Genomic DNA, 26,969 nt, shown 5'->3' on the forward strand with positions numbered 1-26,969 from the left:
GTTTTGTTCCGACCTTGGAGCTTGGAATGCAACGAGGGGTTATATAAATGCTACTTGGTGCTGTTGATTTTATGTTTCAATATAAGTTAGTACATTCCCTCCCCGCCTCCACCGGAAATGGAACATCTGACATCAGAATGTTTTGCACAGTTATGCACAGGCCAATCCTTCTCACCTGACAGCTCACAGGCCCTGCCCAGCTCGGCTAACGCTCCTGTGAAAATGCCCTTGAGAGTATTTTCACGGTTGGAAAAGAGTGGCCCTCAGCTGTGACAATTTCCCTACCCATCACCAGTGAGTCTCAGCCCAGAAGCGTCTCTTCAAGAAATACTTTCTTTTCAGCTTGCAGATGTTTTATTTTGGAAGAACATGTTTTCATGAATATCTTGGATTTAACATGTATTTGGAGGTAGAGGAGGACCTCACAAAGCATCCCATGAGGATTTATGGGTAGCTGCTGGTTTCTCGGTGAAGGAGAGACATTTTCTTCAGTGGTACAGCCACTGACAAATTGACCATGACCCTGTAAATAAGTTTTCACCCATGCTGCTATTAGCAACCTAATGAAACACTCAACCTAATAATACACACACACACACACACACACACACACACACACACACACACACACGTTAGGAAGATGAGGGGACTAGCAGGGGTGGAAGAAAGACAAGAAAAGGTAATGGTGTTGAAATATGATCAAAATATATTATACACATGCATAAACTGCCACAAAGAAGCCCATTGCAGATAAAAATAAGTGGAGCCACAGCTCCTGCCGGGGAGGTCAGTAGACAGAAGCAATATGTACTGATTCCCAGTTAGAGGGGAAGCCAGGTATGCCTTGGGGGCTCTGCAGGGAGTGTTTGTCTTGGAAGGCAGGAGACAGGGGCAGGCAGCAGCTCCTCCATTGACTATTTTGGGGTTTTTCCTAGTGGGTCCTTGTGGCCTCTACTTGTGATGCTTAGTTTTTAAGTCAACTTGACACAATCTAGAAACACCAGGAAAGAAGATCTTGATTGAGCAGTTGTCTGGGTCAGGTAGGCCTGTGGGTGTGTCCGTGGAGAGTGTCTTGATTGCTAATTGATGTGGGGTGACCCATCCCACTGTGGGTGGCACTGTTCCTTAGGCACAGGGTCCTGAACTGTGAAAGGGCAGAGGAAGCAAGCAGGTGAGCGAGCAGCATGAGTGCATTGGTTTCTTTGTGCTCTTGACAGTGGGTAGGATGTCATCAGCTGCTTTGAGCTCCGCCCACTATACCATCACTGTTACTATGGGCAGGAACCTTGACTTGTATGCTGAATAAACATCTTTCTTCCATATGTTGTTTTTGCCAGGATATTCGATCATAGCAACGGAAATGGAACCAGGACAGCACCCTAGCTGCGTCAGTTGGAACATCTTAGAAATTCCAATTTCTAGATGTACCCCAGGCCCACTGGATTCAGAGCTCTGCAGATGAGACCAGAGATCTTTAAAAACAAACAACAGCAACAACAAAAAACTTTTATTTTTCTCTTATACATTAGATCCCGATGGTAGGATCCCGTTGGGTTGAGGACACCATAAGAAATGGCCCACAGAATCAACTAAGCAGGCCTCATAGAACCCTGTGTGGGCCTGAGCTAGGTCCTCTGCATATAGCTTATGGCTGTGTAGCTTGGTACTCTCGCGGGACTCCTAAGAATGGGGGTGGAGGGGGTCTTTGACTTTTGTTAGACCAGGAATCTTAACTTAATTATTTTATTTAAAAAGAAATGTCTTTTAAACATTGTGTGTGTTTGTGTGTGTGTGTGTGTGTGTGTGTGTGTGTGTGTGTGTGTGTATACACATAAATTGGAGTGCCCAAAGAGGCCAGAAGAGGGTGCTGGTCCCCTAGAGCTGGAGTTATAGGCACCTATGAGTCATGCCATGTGGGTGCTGGGAACTGAACTCAGGTCTTTGAGAGAGCAGCGAGTGCTCAGAGCCTCTGCTCCATCTCTCCAGCCCCCAGGAATCTTATTTTAACAAATTCCCCGGATGTTTCCCGAGTTCCACAGTTCTGGTCAAACCCCTCATTCCACCTGGTGACACTGATATACTTTTAAGTCACTCAAATCATTAAAGTAATTGTACTATACACTACAGGAAAATTGGAAGAGATTTTTAAAAGATCAGATATAAATGCAACGCTAGTAGAACCATTTCTGTGCATCCCCCACCCCCACCAATATTTTCTTTTTCAACCCTTCAAATAGATATAGTTTCACGCAATTGTAATGACAGGAAAAGTTTAGTTAAGCATACTTCCTTTTTCTCTCCTAACGTTGGAACCTAAGTACATGGCTTCCTAAGCCCACAGCACTCTACTGGGTAGCTGGTGTGTAGAGGTGAGAATGTATGCAAGGAGGCTGCCCCTCCCTTGCTTTGAGTCTCTTCACTTCCTCTGTCTCCCACCCTAGCCCCACTGTTTCTGGAAGTAGAGTTACAAACAGAACTCGAATGGTAGATTAAGCTAATAGCTTTGGCTTCTTAGAAGCCAAGGAAACGTCACTGCGCCTCCTAGTGTCAGTGAGTGAGAACTGCACCTTCTTTGGCGCAGTCCTGAGGGTACCCTGGGATCCCTCAGCAGGCTCATTAATGATGAGTTTTGATCTCAGCCTCCACCCTTGCGCCTGAGTGTGAGCCCCCGACACAGCCCAAGTTACTGCGGCTCTTCTGCCCCACGCCGGATTAGCTCTCCCACTGTGGCTGCAGTCCAGCTATGGTGCCTGTGGCCCTCTAGCCTGTGCCCTGCCCTTCCCCTTGCTAACCCCGTTCCCTGGCAGGCCTGACCCCAGTTGTTCACTGAGAAGAAGGTGCCACTCTAAAACGGACACCCTCTCTTTGGAGTCAGTGGCTAGCCACCTTCCTGGCAGTGAGAACTGCTGGCCCCTTCGCCCCTGCGCCGTCTCCACCCGTATCAAAAATATGATCTTGGAGGATGTATTTGGGACTGCTCCGTCCTGTCTGTGGACCAGGCCCGAATCAGGTCAGCCTGTCTTCCTGCTGAGTCGTCTGTGAGTGCCCAGCACGGCAGCTGGTGTGTTAAATAGGGCAGAGGGAGGGGAAGACCGGAGAGGGAATCTAGATACCCAATTTTGGCTTTTGGCTGGGCGCTCTCTGGGTGATTTGTGTTTTTAGGTCAGTTTGCAGGCCCAAGGCCTGCAGTGGCTCTTCAGTCTCTCCCTGTGAAGTGTGAGGTCCCTGTGCAAGGCAGGCAGGGTGAAAGTCGGATATCTGTCCTCTGGTCCGTGGCCCGTCGTATGACACCCATCAGGAGGGTCTGGACCCACTGGGCTGCAAGACCAGGATGTTAGGACGTTTGCCAGTGGGCAGGAGAGTCTCTTGCAGAGAAAGGGAGATTTCTGTAGAGTGCTGGGGCCTGGCCTCCAGCTGCTGTGAAACTGTGGGTCTGCTCATCTGGGGGTCTGAGTGGTGTTCCTGCCTGCCTCCCCTAACCGTAGTTACAAGTCAGGAACTAGCAAGTCTCTGTGGGGCAGAAATCCGAGGCTGGCTGGGTCTGCAAAGATGAGTGAAGGTGACAGGCCTGGACCATCAGTGCCAAGATCGCTCTATTCTAGTGGCGCTCCTGTGAGGACACACCCGAGACTAACCTGCCCCCTCCCCAGGTGGGGATCAAACGCAATCATATGCTAGATAACCACTAGATTCCTCCCAGACTCCAGCCTAGGCTAATTGTAGGTATTCCGCCAGCCAGCCAGCCAGCCAGCCAGCCTCCCCCCAGCCAGCCTCCCCCCAGCCAGCCTCCCCCCAGCCAGCCTCCCCCCAGCCAGCCTCCAGCCAGCCAGCCAGCCTCCCCCCAGCCAGCCTCCCCCCAGCCAGCCTCCCCCCAGCCAGCCTCCCCCCAGCCAGCCTCCCCCCAGCCAGCCTCCCCCCAGCCAGCCTCCCCCCAGCCAGCCAGCCTCCCCCCAGCAAGCCTCCCCCCAGCCAGCCTCCCCCCTGCCTGCCCCCAGCCAGCCAGCCTCCCCCCAGCCAGCCAGCCTCCCCCCAGCCAGCCTCCCCCCAGCCAGCCAGCCTCCCCCCAGCCAGCCTCCCCCCAGCCAGCCTCCCCCCAGCCAGCCAGCCTCCCCCCAGCCAGCCTCCCCCCAGCCAGCCAGCCTCCCCCCAGCCAGCCTCCCCCCAGCCAGCCTCCCCCCTGCCTGCCCCCAGCCAGCCAGCCTCCCCCCAGCCAGCCAGCCAGCCAGCCAGCCTCCCCCCAGCCAACCTCCCCCCAGCCAGCCTCCCCCCAGCCAGCCTCCCCCCAGCCAGCCTCCCCCCAGCCAGCCTCCCCCCAGCCAGCCAGCCTCCCCCCAGCCAGCCTCCCCCCAGCCAGCCTCCCCCCTGCCTGCCCCCAGCCAGCCAGCCTCCCCCCAGCCAGCCAGCCAGCCAGCCAGCCAGCCAGCCAGCCAGCCTCCCCCCAGCCAGCCTCCCCCCAGCCAGCCTCCCCCCAGCCAGCCTCCCCCCAGCCAGCCCCCACCCCCTTCTCCCTCCTTCCCTCCCTCTTTTCCTTTCTTCTTCTGCCCAAATTGCACACCACGGCTTTATAACTCTGTATACTTTTAAACAAACTTCCAACCTCTAGAAAGTACATAGATTCAGTATATTAGTTATTCTATCCTATTTTCCTGCCCTATTTCATGTCAAATTTCCTTACACTATTTTTTGTTTGTTTTTTGTTTGTTTTGTTTTTCGAGACAGGGTTTCTCTGTGTAGCCTTGGCTGCCCTAGACTCATTTTGTAGACTAGGCTGGCCTTGAACTCACAGCGATCCTCCTGCCTCCGCCTCCGCCTCCTAAGTGCTGGGATTAAAGGCGTGCGCCACCACCGCCTGGCTCCTTACACGATTTTTAAAAGCAACGAGTTCAAGTTCTTGAACTTTCTTCTTGAAGTCATAGGTCCCTTTCACAATTTACCAAGAGGTAAAGAACCTCTTTCTCTCCCCTGATCAAAACGTAACCTACACACAACCTTGGTATGTGCGGGTTTAGGACTCTGAAACCCACCACCTGGGCTGAATAAAAGATCCCTAGTTCTGAGCTCTGAGCATCTTGGGGTCCATAATAAGCCATGTGCCCCCAAATCCCATCATTACCAACCCCCACACTTTCTGAAACTTTTGGTAGTCAGTATTTGAATTTAAAGGTGGGTTTAGCAATTGCCGGGCCCCTGCCGCTGCTGGCTCCTTCCCATCCGTGGCAGGTTAACTAGCCCTGTGTGTGTGCTCACACGTGATCTCTCTCTCTCTCCAGCTGCTGCTCCTTCTCCGCCATCTAGATTTCTTCTTCCACCTCTTCTTCCATCTTTTTTTATCTCCTCTTCCATCTTCTCTTCTCCCTCCTCTTTGTCCTCTCTCTCCTCCGTATTCATATTTATCTCTGTCTCTTCTGTCCCGCCCCCCCCCCCCCCCCCGATAATGTACACTCAGGATATATTCAGGCTTGAAAGACCCACTCACATGACCACCAGCTCTGAACCTGTGCTCATGCACAGGGAATGCCTTGTCTTCTCTCTCCTCTGATGCCCCAGCCTGCAAGACCCCGCTGGAACGCAAGCCCCTTCCGGTGCCTTCTTTGCACGGGCGGGCGTTGGCAATGAGCCCTTCCACACTCACTTTTCTCCACTGGAACTCACTCTATGCTGCGCTGTGGTGGGGGAAATGCACACCCATGTCTAACCACCTTCTTTACGCTCAGTTGGCTGCCTCATGCACTGGATTTGACACATAGATAGACTGTTTTAATTCCCTTCTGTCCATAACATGAACATATTTCAGTAATGCTTATACAAAAGTAGTAATTATTTTCTCAACTCATTTTTTTTTTTAGTTTTAAAGCAATGGGCATTTAAAAAAAAGAATATTAAATTTCAATGTTAAGACATTCAAATTCAACAAAAAATACTCTCTGAACTTAAGTGTTTACTTGCCAAGTAAATTTTTAAGCTTTATAGTTCACGATGTTTTATTCATAGATCTTAAACACAAACAAAAACGATCTCAGGGAATGGGTATCACATAAGAACAAAGAATTGAAATAATGCGAATCCTGTGGTTTCAGGTTTACAAGCTCTATCCTGCCACTTATATTTTCAGCTTCCTGTTTAAATGTGGGAATGGGTATTAAGTACCATGAAGGCTGGAGACACGGAACGTGCCTGAGAGAGACCGGGGGATTCTGAGCCACGACATGCTCACTCCCACAAGGAGCACCTGTTTCTGAGCTCCGAGACTGCGTAAGTAGCTTGTGCATGAGTGTGGGAGCACATGCGCCATAGTACATGCGTGGCAGGCAGACAATGGCCTCAGGGTTGGCCCTACAGTGTTTGGGACAAGATCGCGTTGTTGCTCACCTTTGCACACGGCACACTAGCTGGCCTTTGAACTTCTAGGTATCCGTCCGTCTGTCTCTCCTGTCCCTCTCAACGTAGGAGAGCTGAGGATGCAGATGTGTGCCACCATGTCCTGCTCTCTCTGGGCTCTGGAGATTCAGACTTTATCCTCATGGCTTGTGTGGCAAGTGCTTTTATCCACTGAGCCTGATGATGTTGATGTCAGTTCCTTGTCCTCAGCATTGTGAGTCCCATGAGGCATTGTTGTGGGGCCCTCCTGCGCACAATAGGGTGATTGGAACACCCTGGCCTCTGCCTTTCAGGTGCCGGAGGAGAAGTGCTCTCTCTGTATTGTATGATGGAGAATGCTTCCAGACACTGCTGGATGTTCCCAGGAGGGCAAAGTCACCCCATTGAGAGGCACTGGGATAAGATGCTCATTTGCTAAAAGGATATTGGTGGCCTTGCAGTTCCCTGGGGAAGGAAACTGTGCCTGCCTCACACCAAGAGAAGGGTTTACAAAGAGAATTCTGCTTTCCTAGGAAACAGAGGCCACTTGACTCTCACCCTCTTTCCTGAGGTCACCCACTGCTAGTCAGCGCTACTTCCCTCAGCTTTTAGATAAACGAGGACCTGGGAAAACAGCAAGACAAGGAGACTGTTGAGAAAAATACAGAGAGTGCCAAGACGTCAAAACGCGGGGCTGGGGACGGGAGGGGAAGGGGGAGGGGAGGGGGAGGGGAGGGAGGAGGAGGGGGAGGGGAGGGAGGGGGAGGACAAACCTCCCTGGCATGGACTACTTTCAAGTCCCCAGTCTCAAAGGCAACAGCAGTCTGCACCTGACAGGAGAACGGGTGGGTGGAGTCTGGTGTAGTTGTGCAATGACATCAGCAAAAAGAACGGATGCGCTACAACCACATGGAAGTGCACGGGTGATCCTCGCCTCTAAATGGCGGAAGGTTGGCACAGGGGTGGGGGTGGGCGGTGCAGGGGAGCTTGAGAGATGTCTCATGAGGGAAATGCCGCCTACGGACAAAGTGACACACTAAGGCTTAAGGGCTTCCTCGGGGGAGACTTTGAGAGTGAGTTCAGTTTGTGAAGATTCTCTCTTCCCTCCCTTCTTCCTGCCCTCCCTCTCCCACTCCTCTTTCGGGAGATATGGCCCCACTCTATAGCTCAAGTTGGTCTTAAACTCACAGCAATCCTCCTGCTTCAGCTTCCCCAGTGCTACAACTACAGGCATGATAATCTGCTTATATATATATATATATATATATATATATATATATATATATATATATATATATATTTCAACACACACACACACACACACACACATACACACACACACACACTTCAGTAAAACAAACAAACAAAAAAAACCCCAAGCACAGTAGCACAATATTCTGGGCTTAGAGAGACGGGAAGCCTGATGCACCGTGAACCCAGGGAATAAGATCAGTATTTTCATCAGGAGGGGCCTTCCCAGCCATGTGTGATTTTTGTACTTCAGAGTCTCTCCTCAGCCCTCCCTCTCCACATCTAGACTTAGCTTCAGTGTTCAGCTTAAAGAGCACCTCCTCCAGAAAGTTCTGTAAGTTTCCGTCTACCATGGTTAGACCTGGGCTCCCTCTGCTCATTGCTGCCTCACTATGCTGTGCACCCCATGGCACCGTGATGCCGACGCAGTGACGCCATGACGCCATGACGCTGTGACGCCATGACGCCATGACGCTGTGACGCCGTGACGTCATGACGTCTGCAACCGGACTGCAATTATATAATGAGCTGGGTCGTTTCCACATATCTTCCTGGGCAGATTATGTCCATCTCTGATCCTACACCAACCTTCACATTTCCTAATGCCCAGTAAATCTCCAAAAATGTTGCTAACTGACTACATGGCGGTTAACGCTTTCTCTCTTCTAACTTCTTCCTCCAGACTCATGTTCTGTAGGTTTCCAACTTCTATTGACAACCCTTGCCAAAAACAGGAACAGCACTGACTCTGTTTTGGTCCCCAGTCTTAACCCTTTGTCTCCCCCTTTTTTCGTACAAAGAGGAACCAAGAGATCGGCAAAACTATCAGTACATTTTTTAATTCCTCCCCCACTTCCACAAGAAGTTAGCTGGTCCCACATCTTCAGGATGACTCTCTGTAGTCGGCAGTGCCATGTGCTTTGTGGGTCCATATTTATTCTCCCCTTCTGACAGATGTGATGAATGTCAAGACAGTGACAGTGCTGTTGCTACAAGCTGATCTGAGTCATCTGACTTCATTCATACTTTAATATTTTAATTCAAGTATAGAAGCCAATTAAAAAAAACACAGGACAAAAAGATTACCAGAATTTTGCTTGTATGGATCTAAATTATGGTGTAAGAGGTATTTTTAGACAGAACATAAGGAATAAGGTGATCTAAGCAAAAATATTAGCATTATACCCGGCACATTAAATGATCAGTACGTGGAAGTAATTAATATGAAATTAACAACTGACCTAAGCAGTGAAATAACAAATTCAAAAGAATAGCCAGTTTTCATAAGAGGAAATTCTAAGGTACATATCCTACTAGTAAATCATTGATTCTCAAATCTTTGAAGCTCTTGTCAAGCATAGTTTTTTTTTGAGTGAGAGAGAGAGAGAGAGAGAGAGAGAGAGAGAGAGAGAGAGAGAGAGAGAGAGAGAGAGAGAGTTAGCTAGTTTAGTCATTTGCACTGAGGGAACTTCAGCTGAGAAAATGCCACCACCAGATTGGCCTGAGGGCACACCTTAGTTCATTTTCTTGATTGATGCTTGATGTGGGAGAACCCAGTTCTCTGTGGGTGGTGCCACTTCTGGGCTGGTAGTCTTTGATGCTGTAAGCCGGGAGGAGCAGGTCATTAAGCCCTGTTCCTCCCAAGCCCCTGCCTTTAGGATCCTGCCATGCCTTTCCTTCATGATGGGCTGTGATTGGGACATATGAGCTGAAATAAACCCTTTCTTCTACATGGGTCCTCTGGAGGAGCAGCAGTCACACCTAATCACTGAGCCATTCTTCCAGCCGCAAGCACAGCCTTTGAGGAAAGACAGTCTGAGTCTCTGGTGGATGTAGAAGCTTAAGTTTTACCTTAGTGCTTAGGATGATCTCAAGGTTGAGGCTAGTCTAGGTTTCATAAACCTTGTGTCCAAATCCATCCATCCATCCATCCATCCATCCATCCATCCATCCATCCACTCATCCATCCATCCATCCGTCCACCCACCCACCCACCCACACATCTATCCATCCATCCACCCACCCATCCATGCATCCACCCATCCACCCATCCATCCATCCATCCATCCATCCACCCACCCACCCACACATCTATCCATCCATCCACCCACCCATCCATCCATCCATCCGTCCATCCATCCATCCATCCACCCACACATCTATCTATCTATCCACCCACTCATCCATGCATCCACCCACTCATCCATCCATCCATCCATCCATCCACCCATCCATCCATGCATCAATCCATTAATCAAGTTCTTAAAGCAATCTGGGCCACAAGAGCATGATGACAATGGACGCAGAAGTAAAGTTCCAAACCCCTGTCTAATTTGGTCAAATTGTTTAGTTATTTCAATCCTCCCATTTATTGATTTAACACACCATTCAGCCAGAAACCCAGACTCCATCTGCGTGACAGAGTGCCTAAGTCTGTCCTTGGCCATTGGTCTAGTTTATGAAGCTGAAGACTAAAAAGAAAGACTGCTGGTGGCTCCTTCAGGCCAGGAGAAAAGCTTTGTCAGGAAACTTAGAGACTAGAAAACGAGCAATGACATCTCTGCTTTAAGTGGGACTAGAAATAGGACTCAGATTCCCCTCTCTTCGGAGAAAGCAACGATTTCACAACCCCAATAAGACAGAGCATTTGATTGACAACCGTGCCCCAGATGGCAAATTAGAATCCAAACAAACCTTTAGGAAGACCCCACACCTTTCAGATCATTGTCTGCTGAAGCAATTTTCTCCTACAGAGTCCACACCACGCCTGCTAGTTGCAGGGGCTTTTTATGGCATCTCAGAGCGGTGTTTTGAAATTCCAGTCCCCTTTACAAAGTGCTGCACAACCCTGGGTACGTTGGGTGCCACCAACAGAACCACTTCATGTGCTCTGAGGCAAATTCTGTACCACATCGTCAATCTCTGCAACGCGTTCAAGAATGAAAAATCCACGGCCATTTCTAGAGAAAAGATAAACTCTTACCTGTTCCCACGTCTTGTCCAGAGGCACTTGACTGGATAAAGGTGCACAAAACCAGCAATATGCAGATATGGAGGGGAATCCCCATGTCTCTCGCCTCACCCGGGGTCTGAGGTCTTTTTGTTAACGTCTAGAACTGAAGAGACCAGAATACTTCTTGGTATTCAGCTGGGGAAGGCCCCATTAATTATTAACCTTAAAGCACGTTACCTAGTGTTTGAATATTTTCTTTGCCTCCCCCAATCCAAATCTAGCAATATCTAGTACCAAAAAGATTGACCCACAGAAGCACTTTCTGTTTTGATAAATTTTGAAAATAAGATCCCTCACAAGGCCCTCTTGCCCCTTGAGCCAAGCTCATAGCTCAAATCAACCAATGGAGAGTTGGCGTGTTGTGTTTGGACATTTTATTCAAAGGTGAGTGAGGTCACCTCGGCATCGTTGCCTGCGTTACACTCTACAGCACTCAAAGAGGGCGTAGTGTCATGGACGTTGTCTTACAAGTGGCAGGCTGACCCCAAAGAGCAATGAGAGCCTCCATGCCCAGGTCTTTGCTTCCTGCTGAGTTCAGCCAAGTATAAGTGTGGTGGGGGCCGCATTTCTGCAGCTGAAAGATAGGCTAGAACCCGGTGAGCTCAGGCTAGGAAGGAACTGGGTGAGAAGCAAAGATCAGAGTCTTGCTAAGGGCCTTTTGAGAGATACCCCAGGATGAACTCACTCACTGGGTTAATTAATGTTCAGCGGAGAGCAGAGAAGCAAGGTTGCTCAGCAAACGCATGCAGGGAAGACTGGGATGTGCAGGTCCTGGCTTTCTAGTGCTATTTAAATTTTATCTATTTATTTTGTATGTACAAACTGAACAAATAAATGCTGTATATTGAATGCCACTGTGTGCCGTGCACTATTCTTGGCTTTTGAGATAGTAAAACAGACAAGAACTCCAGTCCTTGTGGAATCTATGCACCACGGCGGGGCGTGGGCGTGGGGGTGGGGGTGGGGGTGGGAGAGGGAGAGTAATATGGTAGAAAGCAGACATAACAAAGCAGAGATGCCTGTAGGAGAACTGTTTGGCAGAGAGTGTAGCTCAGTTGGTAGAATGCTTGCCTTGTAGGCATGGAGCCCTGGGCTGGATCCCTAATGCAGTGGGTATGTTGGCAGGCACATGACTATAGCGCCAGCACTCGGGAGGAAGAGGTAGGTGTGTATGAGTTCAAGGCCATTTCTGGCTACACAGCGAGTTCAAAGTCAGCTTGTGCTAGATGATGCCTTGTCTCAAAAAATAGAGTAAAAAACAAAACAAAAACCCAGGGGTAATGGAGGGGGCAGTGATTTTAAGTATAGTGGTCAGAGTGAACCTTGTTCGGAAATTGATCTAGAAACGAAGGCTTGAGGAAAGTGAAGGGGGTTTATCCTGTGGGGAAAAAGAGTTTCAGACAGTTAGGGCAAAGGTTCTGAGGTTGAAACATGTTTGGTGTGTTCTAAAAATAGAAAGATGGGCTAGTGAGCTTTTACATAAAAGACTCAGACATTCAGAGCAAAAAAGTAACTAATGTGCTGGCGGTGGTGGAGCACACCTTTAATCTCAGCACCTGGGAGGCAGAGGCAGGTGGATCTTTGTGAGTTCGAGGCCAGCCTGGTCCACAAAGCAAGCCTAGGACAGCCAAGGCTACACAGAGAAACCCTGTGACTAAGCCAGCGAGCTTTGATGGTGGCTGGGAGGAAGGAGGCGGGAAAAGAGTGAAGAATGACTCCAAGGCCTCTGGTTTAAGCAAATAGAGCAACGGCCTCACCACCAACCAAGACGGGGAAGCTATGAGTGAGATGATCTGGTTCGGGGTGATGAGCAATTCAGATTTTTCACTGTGGAGTTTGAGTTGGCTCTTAGGCACCCCAGTGGATGGTGGAAATGGTTAGCAGACATTTAGATAAAGTGCTAATTGTTGTCTGCTAGTGACTGACTTAAAAGCTCTCTGAGGGGGCTGGGGAGAGAGCTCGGTGAGGAGACTGCTTGCTGTGCAAACACACAGACCTGAATTTAATCCCCTGAATCCACATTTAAAGAAAGAGCCAGACACGAACACGCTCTTCTGAGAGCCAGGCTGGTCACTGGGCCTTGTTGGCCAGCCAGCCTTGCATACTTAGAAAGCTGTAGGTCCCAATGAAAGACTCTGTCTCAAAAAAGCCAGGTGGAGAGTGACTGAGAAGGCTAACCGATGCCAACCTTTGGCTCCCACATGCATGTGTGCGCGCAGCTACGGATGAGTCTTGATACCAACCCAAAACCTGTGTGCTCTGCAGCTGAGCTTCCTTCCTGGAACTTTGAGGCCATCCAGTAAGATGCGTGATTCCTGATTCCTGAGCAAGGGCTGGGTTTCTGGGTTTCTGCATTTCGGGGTATCTCCCTCCTGTTTTGCATGGTTAAGCAGGATCTGAAGCTTCCATTTCTTTCATACTAAGCATTTGTACCCCTAAAACCATTTGGCTTCGGGTCCCCCTCCCACCACCTGCAGCTCTTCTTTTCTGGATATTGCAGCAACCACTCCCAATCCCCACCTCACTCCGCGCAGGTAAACTTACCAAAATACAGGGAGTCCTCCTGCCTCCTGGCTCTGCTCTCTGTGCAAAATGTTACATGACATCCGTAGCATCTATTATCTTATCTCTAAAGTGCGGACAGCGTGGCCTGAGATGGTATTTTCAGATACCCACTTATTTTCCCTTGACTTGTCCTTTCTCCCACATGAGAAGGCTAAAGGAAAATAGTCGACATAGTGTTTGTCTTTCCTAAGGCATGGTATCCTATGGCAGGGGACCCCCCTAACCAAGCAAGACCAGCAAAGCGCCGTTTTTAACTGTTACGCATACAATGATATACACGTAATGGATATATACATATATAATACACATAGTGCATTTTAATCAAATATATCCCCTTTCCATCCCCTCCAATACCTCTCTTATTTTTTAAATATTTGTTTATTTATTATGTATACAGTATTCTCCCTGCATGTATGCCTGCAGGCCAGAAAAGGGCACACCAGATCTCATTATAGATGGTTGTGAGCCACCATGTGGTTGCTGGGAATTGAACTCACAACTTCTGGAAGAGCAGCCGGTGCTCTTAACCTCTGAGCCATCTCTCCAGCCCGACCTCTCCTATTCCCACAGCCACCATCACATCCTAACTGTGTGTGCTCTTCTATAAAAGCCCAGAGGCCATCTGGTGTTGCCCATACATGCACGTTCTCTATACATGCACAGTGTGAGACGTTCTACTGGAGTCAGTCGTCCCCTTGGGGCTGCATCCCTGAAGAAACCTGACTGCGCCCCTCAGCAGTGGTCAGTCACCAATAGCTCCGCAGATGCTACTGGCTGCTGCCGTTTCTCGTTGTTAACCCCCATAACTTGATGTGAGATCCTGTTACCGAAGGCACCACATACAACGGAGAAATCAAGCTGGGCTAAAATGCTTTAAAGGGACACAAAGGGAGAAGGAATCTTTCACCTTTCTGTCACTTGAAAGATAGTCTCTCAAACTGTTTTGTTAGGGTTTTATTGCTGTGCAGAGACACCACTGAAGGAGAGATAAATATGGTTTTTGTTTGTTTGTTTGTTTAGATCACAAGTTGGGGATGAGAAAAAGACTTGTGAGAGAGCAGGTGATGTTTATCCTTTTAGATGTTGAACCACCTTGTGGGGGAGATTGGTTATTAACCAGCTGAAAAACATCCTTGAACAAATTCTGAGAGGAGATATAAATGTGAGCCAGAACCAGGAGGTGGGGCCTTTGGAGACTTGGGATCATTTTGGCTGTTCATCGCTCTACTTTCAGACGCTCCTTGAGAGAACTGCTCGAGGGAAGGCTTTGGGGCTCTGGGCTCCTGCTGAGGTTCTGGGTTCTGGTTGCTCCCATTTCCAGCAGAAGAAATCCTGCTGATTATGCCAGGAGAATCGTTCCTTGGAACTGATATCCTTATGGTTTCATTTTCTTTAATCTTTTCCGATTGTTTAGGTTAGTCAGGTTATAAGTGAGGTACTCTCAGTTAATAAGTTCATCATAAAATATATTTGCTAAGAAAATTGAGCCTACACACCATGACCATGGAAACTCTTATAAGGGAAAACATTTAATTAGGGCTGGCTTACAGTTTTAGAGGTTTAGTCCACTATCATCATGGCGGGAGGTGCGGCAGCGTGCAGGCAGACATGGCGCTGGAAGAGCCGAAAGTTCTACATCTTGATCCACAGGCAGCAAAAGGAGACTGTGTGTGTCACTGAGTGTAGCATGAGCACACGTAACCTCAAAACTTGCACCCACAGTGACACATTTCCTCCAACAAGGCCACACCTCCTAATAGTGCCATTCCTTATGGGCCAAGCATCTACACACATGAGTCTATGAGGCCATACCTACTCAAACAACCACTAAAACTAAGAGGTGTGGGGGAAGGGGAGACTCGCCCCTGGAGTCAGAGGCAGAGGGAGGGTCCCTTGTTTTGAAGAAACCCTGGGAGATAGTAAGACCCCAGGTAGAAAATGTTCTGCATATGCCAGCACTCAGAAGGGCATTCTCGGACAAGTGTTGGAGCTACACTGAGCCTTCCAAGTCAACAGGCCAAGAAGACAACAGAACAGTCAGACACCCAGTGTCCATCTATGAAAGCAAATTATGGAGGCTCAGATGCTCACCCCTCAACCACAGTCCTATGTCTGCTCCAGAACCTGGGGGGTGGGGTAGAGAGAAAAAAAAAGTCCAGGAATGGCTGAAAACAAGCTCTTGGAGTCATGGATTCAGATGAGCTATAGTCAGCAAAGGTACTTGTGTGTCAGAATCTGTGGACTAAGAGTTACACGACACACACCCACAACGAGTGTTGGAGACTTATTTTGGGGCAGCATGACTCATTGTCAACAGTCAAGGATGGGAATCAGGTCTGGGTTCAAGTCCCTGGTCTTGTACTTACCAGCTGAGTGCCCTGGGGTAGTGTTCTGAACTTTGGTTGTCTTCAGCTATACAGTGGGATCAGTGTCTCTCCGATCTGACTAAGTGATTAAGAAGTGCATGCCACCCAGTCAGCAACCTGAATAATAATAGTGATGATGAAATTATTTGTGTGTAGATGGTTGAGGACTGGATGCTAGTGGATGTTTTCCTCACATACTCTCTAACTTATGTATTTATTGCTTTTTAGTCAGGGTCTCTCATTGAATCTGGAACTCATAGACTCAGCAAGATTGGGTGGTCATCTGGTTCCAGGAAATCACATCTCCACCTCCTGGGTCCTGGGATCACAGGCATGTGCACTTAAAAAAAATGCGGGTGCTGGAGACCTGAGCTCAGGTTCTTGTGCTCAGACTGCTGCATCCTAATGATGGGGCCATCTCTTTACCCTCTCTTATTTTTAGAATGGGTTTAAATTCACCCAGAGGATCAAGAGTAAAAAAAAAAAATCATAGTGTTATAAAAAGAACATGGGAGGGGTAGGAAAGCAGTGGCTCCATCACCCAACTGCTCCCACAGCCATGGTCACCTGAGGGAACACCGAGAAGGGACAAGTTTCTGCTCCCACAGCCACAGCCACCTGAGGGAACACCGAGAAGGGGCAAGTTATGGGCTCATCCCAAGAACAACAGAATAAACATCTCCAGAGCTGGAGCAAGAGCTCTAGCCAGGACATTGCTTCAGAGAGAGCTGTTTGTTTTTTTGGTTTTGGTTTTTTTTTTCAGATTTTATTCCTTTATTTATGTATTCACATACAATTACTCAAATGAAAACTTATCACTATGAATTGGATCCTTTTCTGTTTACATTTCTTTATTTTTTATATTTTATTAATTTATTCATATTACATCTAAATTGTTATCCCACCCCTTGTTTCCTCCCATTCCTCCCTCCCTTCCGCTTTTATCCTATTCCCCTCCCCTATGTCTGTGACTGAGGGGGGCCTCCTCTCCCTCTATATAATCATAGGGTATCAAGTCTCTTGTTGATAGTCTGTTATCTTTCCTCTCAGTGCCACCAGGCTTCCCCATCAAGGGGACATGGCCAAATATGGGGCCACCAGAGTTCCTGTGAAAGTCAGTCCCCACTCTCCACTCAATTGTAGAGAATGTCCTGCCCATTGGCTAGATCTGGGTAAGAGGTTCAAAGTTTACTGCACGTATTGTCCTTGGTTGGTGCCTGGGCCCAGATCCGCCCATCATAATGTTCTTCTTGTAGGTTTCTAGGACCCTTTGGATCCTTCTATTTCTCCATTCTCCCATGCTTCTCTCACCTAGAGTCCCAATAGGATGTCCTCACATCTATCCCAATTTCCTGGTAAGTGAAGACTTCCATGGGACATGCCCCCTTGGGCTAGTGTCCAATTATGAGTGAGTATATACCATTTGAGTTGATCTGCTTCTGGGTTAACTCACTCATTATTATCATTTCTAGTTCAATCCATTTGTCCACAAATTTCGGGAATTCCTTGTTTTTAATAGCTGAGTAGTATTCCATAGTATAAATGTACCACAGTTTCTTTATCCATTCTTTTACTGAGGGACACTTAGGCCTGGAACACATTAGCACAGGAGACAACTTCCTGAACAGAACACCAACAGCCCAGGCCTTAAGGTCAACAATTACTAAATGGGACCTCATGAGGCTGAGAAGCTTCTGTAAGGCAGGAGACACTGTCAACAGAACAAAGCGACAGCCTACAGACTGGGAAAAGATCTTCACCAACCCTACATCTGACAAAGGTCTAATATCCAAAATATATAAAGAACTCAAGAAATTAAACACCATCAAACCAAATAACCCAATTGAGAAATGGGGTTCAGAACTAAACAGAGAACTCTCAACAGAGGAATATCAAATGGCTGAGAAACACTTAAAGAAATGCTCAACGTCTTTAGTCATCAGGGAAATGCAAATCAAAACAACTCTGAGATTCCATCTTACACCCATCAGAATGGCTAAGATCAAAAATTCAAGTGACACCACATGCTGGTGAGGATGTGGAGAAAGAGGAACACTCCTTAGTTGTTGGTGGGAATGCAGACTAGTGCAGCCACTTTGGAAATCCATCTGGTGCTATCTCAGAAAACTGAGAATAAGGCTTCCTCAGGACCCAGCTATTGCACTCCTTGGATTATACCCAGAAGATGCTCCAGCACACAACAGGGACATATGCTCAACCATGTTCATAGCCACCTTAATAGCCAGAACCTGAGAGAGCTGTTTGGATGCATAGCTCATTGGATGAAACTGGCAGAGCCTCAGATTTCCCTTTGTACCACAGCAGGTTTATCTTGTGTGTGCTTATAGTGCCCAATGATGCATAAGCAAATGAATGTCCACACTCTGGTGTGTGTGTGTGTGTTTGTGTGTGTGTGTGTGTGTGTGTGTGTGTGTGTTCAAAATAATCTATGAAAACAGTTAAAAGAGGGTGGTGTACCTGTGTTAGAAAGACAGGACTGCTCCTGGACCTTCAGAGCCTGGCTATCATGTCTTAGGCATCTTCAATGTATCCAAACAGTCAACAGATCCATTTAGTCTTTTCCATGCTCAGGAGAAAGGCAGACAGACAGGCAGGCAGGCAGACTTGCCTGCCCTATGCCCCTTCCTCTTCCCCCTTCCTCCCTCCCTCCCTCCTTCCTCCTTCTCCCCACCTCCATCTGACTTTGGGGTCTCATGTGTCCCAGGCTATAGCCAAGGATGACTTGAACCTCCCATCTTCCTGCCTCCACCTCCCAAATGCCAGGGTTGCAAGCAAGTCGCATTGTGCCAAGTTTCTGTGGCACTGGAGCTAGAACTCAGGGTGCCATGAGTTCTCCACCGGGTCTCCATCACCGGAGCTACCTCTCCAGCCCAACGCAGCAGTTTTCTGCCAGCTTTCCCCATGAACTGCAGCAGCTGGCCCAGGCCCCAGGAGGCTACCATCGCCATCCACTTCCCACACAGCTCCTCAAAGACCATCCAAATGGGGGTGACACTGTGCTTGTTTAGTATAAAATAATGTTTTTATCATTAGGTTTAAAAAATGTTCCCAGTTCTAGCTGTCTTTTAATTTGAAGAGCTTCTTAAAGAATTGTTAATTTCAAGAGTCTGGTGTTTGCTGACCTGAAATTAATCTTTTCCTTTAGAGTCACAGTGATAAAAAAGCGATTTGGGAGGCAGGAAATAAATACTCCAAAGGCTGAAGGGGAGCAGACCCCAGAGCGTTGCAGCAGGGACTGAGGGGAAGTTCAGTTATGAGGAAACAGTGTACTGTGTTCACATGTGTGTGTGTGTGTAAGTGTGTATGTGTATGTATGTGTGACTGAGCGTTTCTATGTGTGTGTGTATATGTGTATGCGAGTATGTATGTATATTTATATATGTGTAAGTGTGTGTGTATATGTGACTGAGTGTATGTATGTGAGAGAGTGTGTGTGTGTATGTGAGTGTGTATGTGGTGTGTGTATATGTGATTGTATGTGTGTGTGAGAGTGTGTGTATGTATATGTGACTGAGTGTATGTGTGTGAGAGAGTGTGTGTGTGTATGTGAGTATGTATGTGTGTTATGTGTGTGGATGTGGATGTGACTGTATGTGTGTGAGAGTGTGTCTGTATATGTGTATGTGAGTGTGTATTGAGTGTGTTACGTGTGTGTGAATGTGTGAGTGTGTGTGTGTGTGTGTGTGTGTGTGTGTGTGTGTTCAACCTTAGGTGTGGCTCCTCTGCACTGTCCGTTTTGTTTTTGAGACAGTCTCTCACTGAATCTGGAGTCTCTGATTCGGTTGGACTGGCTGGTCAGAGAACCCCAGGAGTCCTCCTGCCTCTGTTTCCCTAGCACTGGGAGTGCCAACCTGGGCCACTACCCCTGGAGTTTTCTTGTGAGTTGTGGGGCTTGAACTTAGGTCCCTGTGCTTATGAGTCAAGCACTTCCCAGCCTGGCTCCACCCTCTCCCACTCTGTCTGGTTCCGGGTTGCCTGGAGTGATCTTGGGAGCAAATGACTAACCTTTTATTGGGTCACCGATTGATCTGGGTGGACATTCTCATATTATGTGACTAAAAACAAGCGGAGTGCAGCCAAGCACACAGGAAAGCCTCGTTGATGTGCGCGCCCATTGGCAGGGACCCTGTCCTCACTCGGGAAACAGCAGGACTGGAATTTGCCCCTTTCCTTATCAATGTTAGGAAACAAAACAAAACAAAACAAAACAAAAACTGAGTAAATAAAAGAAGGGGAAAGCGGAATGCATAGCCTGTTTTAGACTACTTAAAAGAGTGATGAGTTGTGAGCATTAAAACTTTTTTAAAAAAACTGTTAATTTGTAAATATGTGTATACATGTGGGTATCCATGACACACGTGTAGAGGTCGGAGGTCAACTTGTGGGAGTCAGTTCTCTCCTTCTACCCGTTGGGTTCTGTTGAGTAAACTCAGGTCATCAGGCTTGCTGGCCAGTACCTTTGCCCTCTGAGCCATCCCATCATTTTGAGCATTTAAAGCAGCCATTTATTTGTTCAAGAGGATCACATTGGTGACTTGGTGTGTCTTCATATAAGCTTTCCTCTAAGGAGTTATGTGAGCTGAGGCGACTTCTGTAACCTCTCTCCCACCACTCCCCACCCCCGCCTGCCTACCCACCTCCCACCTCCTCACTCCCCCCTTTGCCCCCCTGCCCCCCCCTCCCCGCCTTAGCACTGGGGGAGGGGTGAGGTCCCTCTCTAAGCTCATTTTCAGACCTTGGAGTCTGGGTCAGCTCACCTGCCTCCCACCTCCTCACTCCCCCCTTGTCCCCCCCCCCCCCCCGGCCTATCAGCATTCTAGCCATGGATATGAAACAACCAGAAAAACAAACAAACAAAAACAAAAAGCAAACAACAAAAAACAAGAACAGAGTGACAGCCCCAAACCTCAAGGCTCCAACAGTTTGTTTTTAAGTCCAGAACAATGGTTCTCAACCTGTGGGTTGTGACCAGGACTCCCCACCCCCCACCCCCAGGAGTTGCAGATCAAATGCTTACATTACAGTTCTCGAGAGTAGCAAAATTACAGCTATGAAGTAGCAATAAAAATAGTCTTATGGTTGGAGGTCATACCACAACATCAGCAACTGTCTTAAAGGGTCAAAGCATTAGGAAGGTTGAGGATTGCTGGTGTAGATCCTATGCATTGTATGACTTTAGCAGGCCCAGGGCGCAAAGGGGAGTAGCTGGTTCCCCCACCCCCTGCTGCGAGCACCCCCACCTCCTGCTGTGAGCACCCCACCCCACCCTCTGTTGTGAGCAGTTTCCTTTGTGGCAAAGCAATGGCGCAGTGTAAAATTTGTGGCGTGCCTTCACTTGTCTGCATTTTCTTCATCCGCGTGGGCTGCTGCGTTTGTATGGGGTCCTGGGTCCTTCAGAGAGCAACTGAGGCACTGGTTGCTATGGCTGATGGTGGCAAACCCAGAGTGTAGCTTGAGTAGGAAGCCAGCATGGAACCGCTGCTGGCTCTTTTTCTAGGCTCCAGTGGCCCTTGGACACGAGGCATCCCAGGGAAACTGTCTTCACCCTGGGTGTCCAACTGATTTGACCCATGCCTTTCTGTGACAGCTGGTCTTCATGCCATGTGACTTAGATTCTCACAAAGGCCTCTTAGGATTAGCACCTGCAGTTCATGACCGCAAGAGGCTGGGAATTAGTTCCCATTTACTCCCTTTATTCTCAGCAATCGATTTCAAGCTCGTCGTTGATCTCCCTGGATGCCTAATACCAGGGCCTAGCAATTTAGGGGGCAACTTCCTAGGCGTCTGCACAATGCCGGACTCTGTGTGAGTGCATCTGAGCTTCAGGAAGAGTCCCTGGCTGCAGGCACAATTACCCTTTTAAACACAGGCAAAAATGAAAGGCAAACAGATTACAGACTTGGCCAAATCCTCGCTGTAGTCAGAGGTAGCAAGGGGTTTGAACTACGTAGGTTTGGTTCCAAGGCTCATACAGTGAAAATACTTTTGTTAGAGTGGGAATTACTCCTGGGATGTTCACACATCTGAGGTTTAAAAAAAAAATGGAATTGTGTTTTTTGTATCCCATATACGCATACACATACACACATGCGCACACGTATATCAGATGCACTCTTACAAAAAAGAAGTTCGTCAGTCTTTTCTCAAGTGCTGAAGAGAGTTAAGTCCTGTAATAGCATAGGAGATGAGCTGGATGGTAGAAAAGTATGCAGGTAGTGGGATGGGATTATGTAAGTCGTAAAACTTATCATTTATATGAAAAAAGACAAGCTGTGGGGGGGATGAGAGGGTGGGGACTCAGCAAAGGCCCTTGCAACTTTGTGTTTAACAGGAAGTAGGCAGAGTGAGGCTGTGCTGCAAAACACCTGCTCCACTGCTATCATCTGGTGTCTGATTTCCTGTGAGACCAGCGGAAGAAGTCGTACTTGGGGACCTTCGAAAAGCAAGGGTTGTAGAAAAACAAGAAAGACAGAAAGAAGCAAGAGCTCGGGGCTGGTTCTTCTCTTTCCATCTGTTTTGTTTTGGTTTTTTGAGACAGTGTTTCTCTGTGTCGCCTTGACCATGCTGGCCTCAAACCCACAGCAGTCTGCCTGCCTCTGCCTCCCAGAGTGCCGGGATTAAAGGCTTGCGCCACCAGTGCACGGTTTTTAATTTATTCACTTTACATCCCAAATGGAGGCTCCTTGCTCGCTCCTCCTGGTCGGTTCCAACCTCCCTCCCCCTCTTCCCAGGTCTGAGTAGAGGCTCTCCTTTCCTCTCAGACAACTTTAGGCTGTGTCCGGTTGACTGCTGAAGCTCTCTAGCGTGATCCCAAGCGCTAATGGTAACACTTCCATCTTGGAGTGATTCTCACCCACTATCATCAACCAGCTAACCCTAAATTTAAATTTAAGTGAGTAATTTTCTCAGCTTCTATAGTTAATGGTCTGAGAAAACAAATAGCTGGAGTGGGAAACGCCCTCATGCCTCCTCCCAGTGTTGCTAAGGACGGAGGGTGAAGGCTTGTGGGTGACTAACCAGAGTGAGGTAATCTACGAGTCTATTCCTGCTCTCTCAGACACTGGGTGCTGTGTCCCAGGGGCAGAGCGTGGTGTGTATGTGCCCTGTTGCTATCTTGTTTCCTACACTACGGAGAACTGTTTGCCGACCTCTAACCCAGAGGAGTTGGCGTGAGGATTCAACGTGACTGTAGATTTGACTGGGCTGAGAAGCAACTTCGGGTATTAGTGAGGCCCACTTCTGGGTGTCTGTGAAGACATTTTCTGAGCCCACAAACTAAAGGGGAAGACCCACCCTGGGTGTGAGCAGCGCCATCTCACAGCCTGGAGGCACAGAGGGCGCAGATAAAAATGAAGAGGAAGGCTTGCTAACACAGACTTTCCCCACTCTGATTTCTAGACGTCATTTGCTGAACAGCTTTGTCCCTCCACACTCTTTCACAATGATTCTCTGCCTCGGTACAGTGCGAGGAACAATAGAACAGGCTGACCATGAGAGGAAAGTCCCCCAACTGTGGCCAAGTCAAACATTTCTTCATTTTAAATTGTTTCTCTTAGGTACGAGTCACAATGTGGAAAAGAAAAAAAAAAAACCTAACATATTGGCTTCTGGGAAGTTTGAGTTTTCTGTTTGAGTTAGGTGGAATGGGATTTCTTCAATCCCAGAGGAGAATTCTTAGCAGGCTGCCTGTGTGAATTGAACCATCGGCCTCGGTTTCAGGGTGGGTGTCCTGAGGAACCGGGCGATGCTTCCTGTAGAAGCGTGAAGGCTGTGGGGGAGAAGAGGGCACGCGGCAGCGAGGGTTTACTGTGCCTGATACTGTGCAGGCATAAGAAAGAGACCCTAGCTCCAAGCCATGTTCTGAGATAGGTGGACAGAAATTTTGCTGTCCCTAAACTATTCCGGGTCAGAGGTCATCTCTGAGGGGAAGTCAAGGCAGGAACTCAGGCAGTTACTCGCTCACAGCACATTCACAGTCGGGCGCAGAGGGGATAAACACGTCCCTGCTGTCTGCTTGCCAGCTTTCTTCATTCGCGTACAATCCAGGGACGACTCCTGCCTAGGGAACCGTGCTGCCCACCATGGGCCGAGTCTGCACACATGAAACAACTCTTAAGATACTCCCCCTCCCTTTCATAGGTTTTTTGTTTGGTTGGTTGGGTTTCCGAGACAGGGTTTCCCTGTGTAGCCTTGGCTGTCCTGGCCTCGCATTGTAACCAGGCTGGCCTCGAACTCACAGGGCTCCGCCTGCCTCTGCCTCCCAAGTGCTGGGATTAAAGGCGTGCGCCACCACCGCCCGGTTCTCAAGAGTTTTTTTTTTTTTTTTTTTTTTTTTTTGTTGTTGTTTTTTTGTGCTTTCTTGTTTCCTGCTGCCTGCCCACTTCTCTCAGGGCTACTTTCCTCCCAGAGAAGTCTGCTTTGACTTCATTTCTCCCTCCAGACTGGTCAGGACAGAGGTCTGGGGCGTAGGCAGGATTACTTCAGAGGGCGTTTTAGCGTTTAGAAATCAAGAGACCTTTCTGATTTTGCCAAACTATTTCTTGAGGGTGAATTTTTAGTGTTAACATTGTTTGTAAACCGGTGAGAACAGTAGGGCTTACTAGTGAGTATTGGGTAAATTTCTGGGCAACTTCTCTCTTGGGAGGTGTTAGCATCTGGCATTTCCTGTTGTTCTTTTAGAATATGTAAATTGTCGTCTTCAGAAGCTCTCATTTACATGCCTGTGATTTTTATTGAGAATTCTTATTTCTCCACTGTGTTTGCTACTAATTGTATTTCCCTTATGGGAACAGTCCTGTGTTTTATCCATTGGTCTTTTGTGATCTTGACACTTATTCTACAAATTTGAGTTAGTTATTTATGATAGATCTTTAATAATGTTTGATAGAAATATTTTCCCTCTTTAAAAAAAAGTATTTAGTAATGCTAATTTTGGCAGTGCCACCATTTCAATTACTTCCAAGATAAGAAAGTTAAAAATCCTCCTATAGGATGATAAACAATTTCTTTCAATTTTGTGTAACTTCTCTAATTATTAGAGTTTTAAAAAAATATATAAATCTTTTATTAATCAATTCTTATTTTGGTGAGTGCTTTGTTTTCATAACATTTTCTATTATAAAATCAATCAATCAAGTGTTTATTATTGAAAAATGGGGAATGTAAAGAACAGAAATAAAACATAAGTGGGTCAGAAATTTTACATCTAAGATGAAATCACTTTGGATAGTTTGATGTATATACATCAGAATGAATTTTCATATATATGTATATATCACCAAATACAGCTGCTTCTGCGGGAGGGAGAGTTACTTCTCGCTAAGAGTGTGGTCCCTGGTGAGCCAGTCGTGCCCCAATGGATGGCCTCATACCCATGAGCATATGGGCAGCACAAATTGGACTCAGTGAATTATTTTAAAAAATAGGTTATTAAATTAGTTTAAGAGGACATGAAGGTGAAAGGGATGCTGGGAGAGTGGAGGTTCAGGGGAAGAGTGGGGGTGGCTATGATCAAAATACATTGTGTGCATATATGACATTCTCAAAGCATTAATGTAAATGTTATGTTGAGGATGTCATGCAGGTGTATAAGTTGAGGACATTCTCCCCATATTCCCTGGCCCTCCTGTACTCACCCCATCTCTCTCATTATTAGACCCTTTGCTTTCCCACGCACTTTCATTTTATTTTCACATAGCAACCTCCATTTTCAATAAATGAAAAAAAATACCATTTTTAAACTTTTTTAAAGTTTTAGAAATATTCAGAAGTACCAACACTGTGTTAAAATTTTTTAGCCAAAGAAACACAACTGTAAAACAATGTGTAAATTTGTTAGCATCCCACATATTGACAATTTACTAACAAGTTTCATTGACATTACATCTTTTTAAAAATTATTTTATGTGTATGGGTGTTTTCCTTATATGCATGTTTGTGTACCATATGCACGATGGTGCCTGTGGAGGCTGGAAGATGGGGCTGGAGTTACAGGACGGTGTGAGTCGCCATGTGGGTGCTGGGGACTGAACCCAGCTCCTATGGAAGAGCAGACAGTGCTCCTAACCACTGAGCCAGCTCTCCAACTCTAGCACAAATACTTTAAAAAATATTTCTTGAACAACTATAGACTATTGCGTTCTATAGATGCACCACAATTCGCTCAGTTATCTGCTGTTTTCATTAGATTTAGTGCATCAAGACACCACTGTTGTGAACAAAGATGCTGCACAAACAAATGATGGCTTATATTTTCAATTGCTTCTTCCATGTAAATTCTTTTAATTTTTTTATGTTTAATTTGTTCACTTTACATCCCAATTGTAGCCCCCTCCTTCGTCTACTCTCGACCCCTCCCTCCCTCCCTCACTCCCCCTCTCCCTCATCCCCTAGTCCTCAGAAAGGGGGAGCCCTCCTCCCCTACCATCTGACCCTGGCCTATCAAGTCTCATCTGGACTGCCTGTATCCTCTTCCTCTGTGACCTAACAAGGCTGCCCCGCCAGGGGGAAGTGATCAACAAGTGGGCACCAGAGTCCATGTCAGAGGTAGCCCCTACTCCCATATTGTGGGACCCACAAGGAGGCTGAGCTGCCTATGGACTGCATCTGAGCAGAGGGTCTAGGTCTACACTATGCATGGTCCTTGGTTGGTACCTAGGTCCACACCATGCATGGTCCTTGGTTGGTACAGAGGTCCTCATGATGCATGGGCCTTGGTTGGTACCTAGGTCCTTATGATGCATGGTCCTTGGTTGGTACCTAGGTCCTTATGGTGCATGGTCCTTGGTTGGGTCCTAGGTCCTCATGATGCATGGTCCTTGGTTGTACAGAGGTCCTCATGATGCATGGGCCTTGGTTGGTACCTAGGTCCTTATGGTGCATGGTCCTTGGTTGGGTCCTAGGTCCTCATGATGCATGGTCCTTGGTTGTACAGAGGTCCTCATGATGCATGGGCCTTGGTTGGTACCTAGGTCCTTATGATGCATGGTCCTTGGTTGGGTCCTAGGTCCTTATGGTGCATGGTCCTTGGTTGGTACCTAGGTCCTTATGATGCATGGTCCTTGGTTGGTACCTAGGTCCTTATGGTGCATGGTCCTTGGTTGATGCATCAATCTTCTTAAAGAATCTCCTGATGAGAAAAGTTCTCACACCTATCTATCTATATTTATTATACTTTTCACATTGAATTGGTGCCCATGACCCCTTGAGCTGCCTTCTCTTCCTTCTTTTCCGGTAAAACCATTCCACCATTTCTTTTCTTATGTAAACAACAGGCTGGGAGTGTGCAATTGTAATGTTAGAATCCAGCTGTTGCCAGGGCCACAACCTCTGCAGCTGCCCATCCCCTCTGGCCGACACTGGCTTCTGCTGAGGCTCTGTCTGTGAGTCTCCAGCTA

At 47.5% G+C, this 26,969-nt stretch overlaps 1 protein-coding gene across 1 annotated transcript in view; it reads right to left on the reverse strand.

Moving 5' to 3' along the window:
* LIPC (lipase C, hepatic type) overlaps window positions 1-26,969 on the reverse strand; it is a 150,151-nt gene that overhangs the window by 116,963 nt on the left and 6,219 nt on the right. Inside the window, exon 2 of the mRNA XM_084782740.1 lies at window positions 10,592-10,724. Within this exon, the coding sequence (XP_084638866.1) occupies window positions 10,592-10,676 (85 nt within the window). The 5' untranslated portion in view covers window positions 10,677-10,724. The remainder of the gene's footprint in view (window positions 1-10,591; window positions 10,725-26,969) is intronic.

Source organism: Acomys minous (genome assembly GCF_964271855.1).
Source record: "Acomys minous genome assembly, chromosome: 5".
Classification (NCBI taxonomy): Eukaryota; Metazoa; Chordata; class Mammalia; order Rodentia; family Muridae; genus Acomys; species Acomys minous.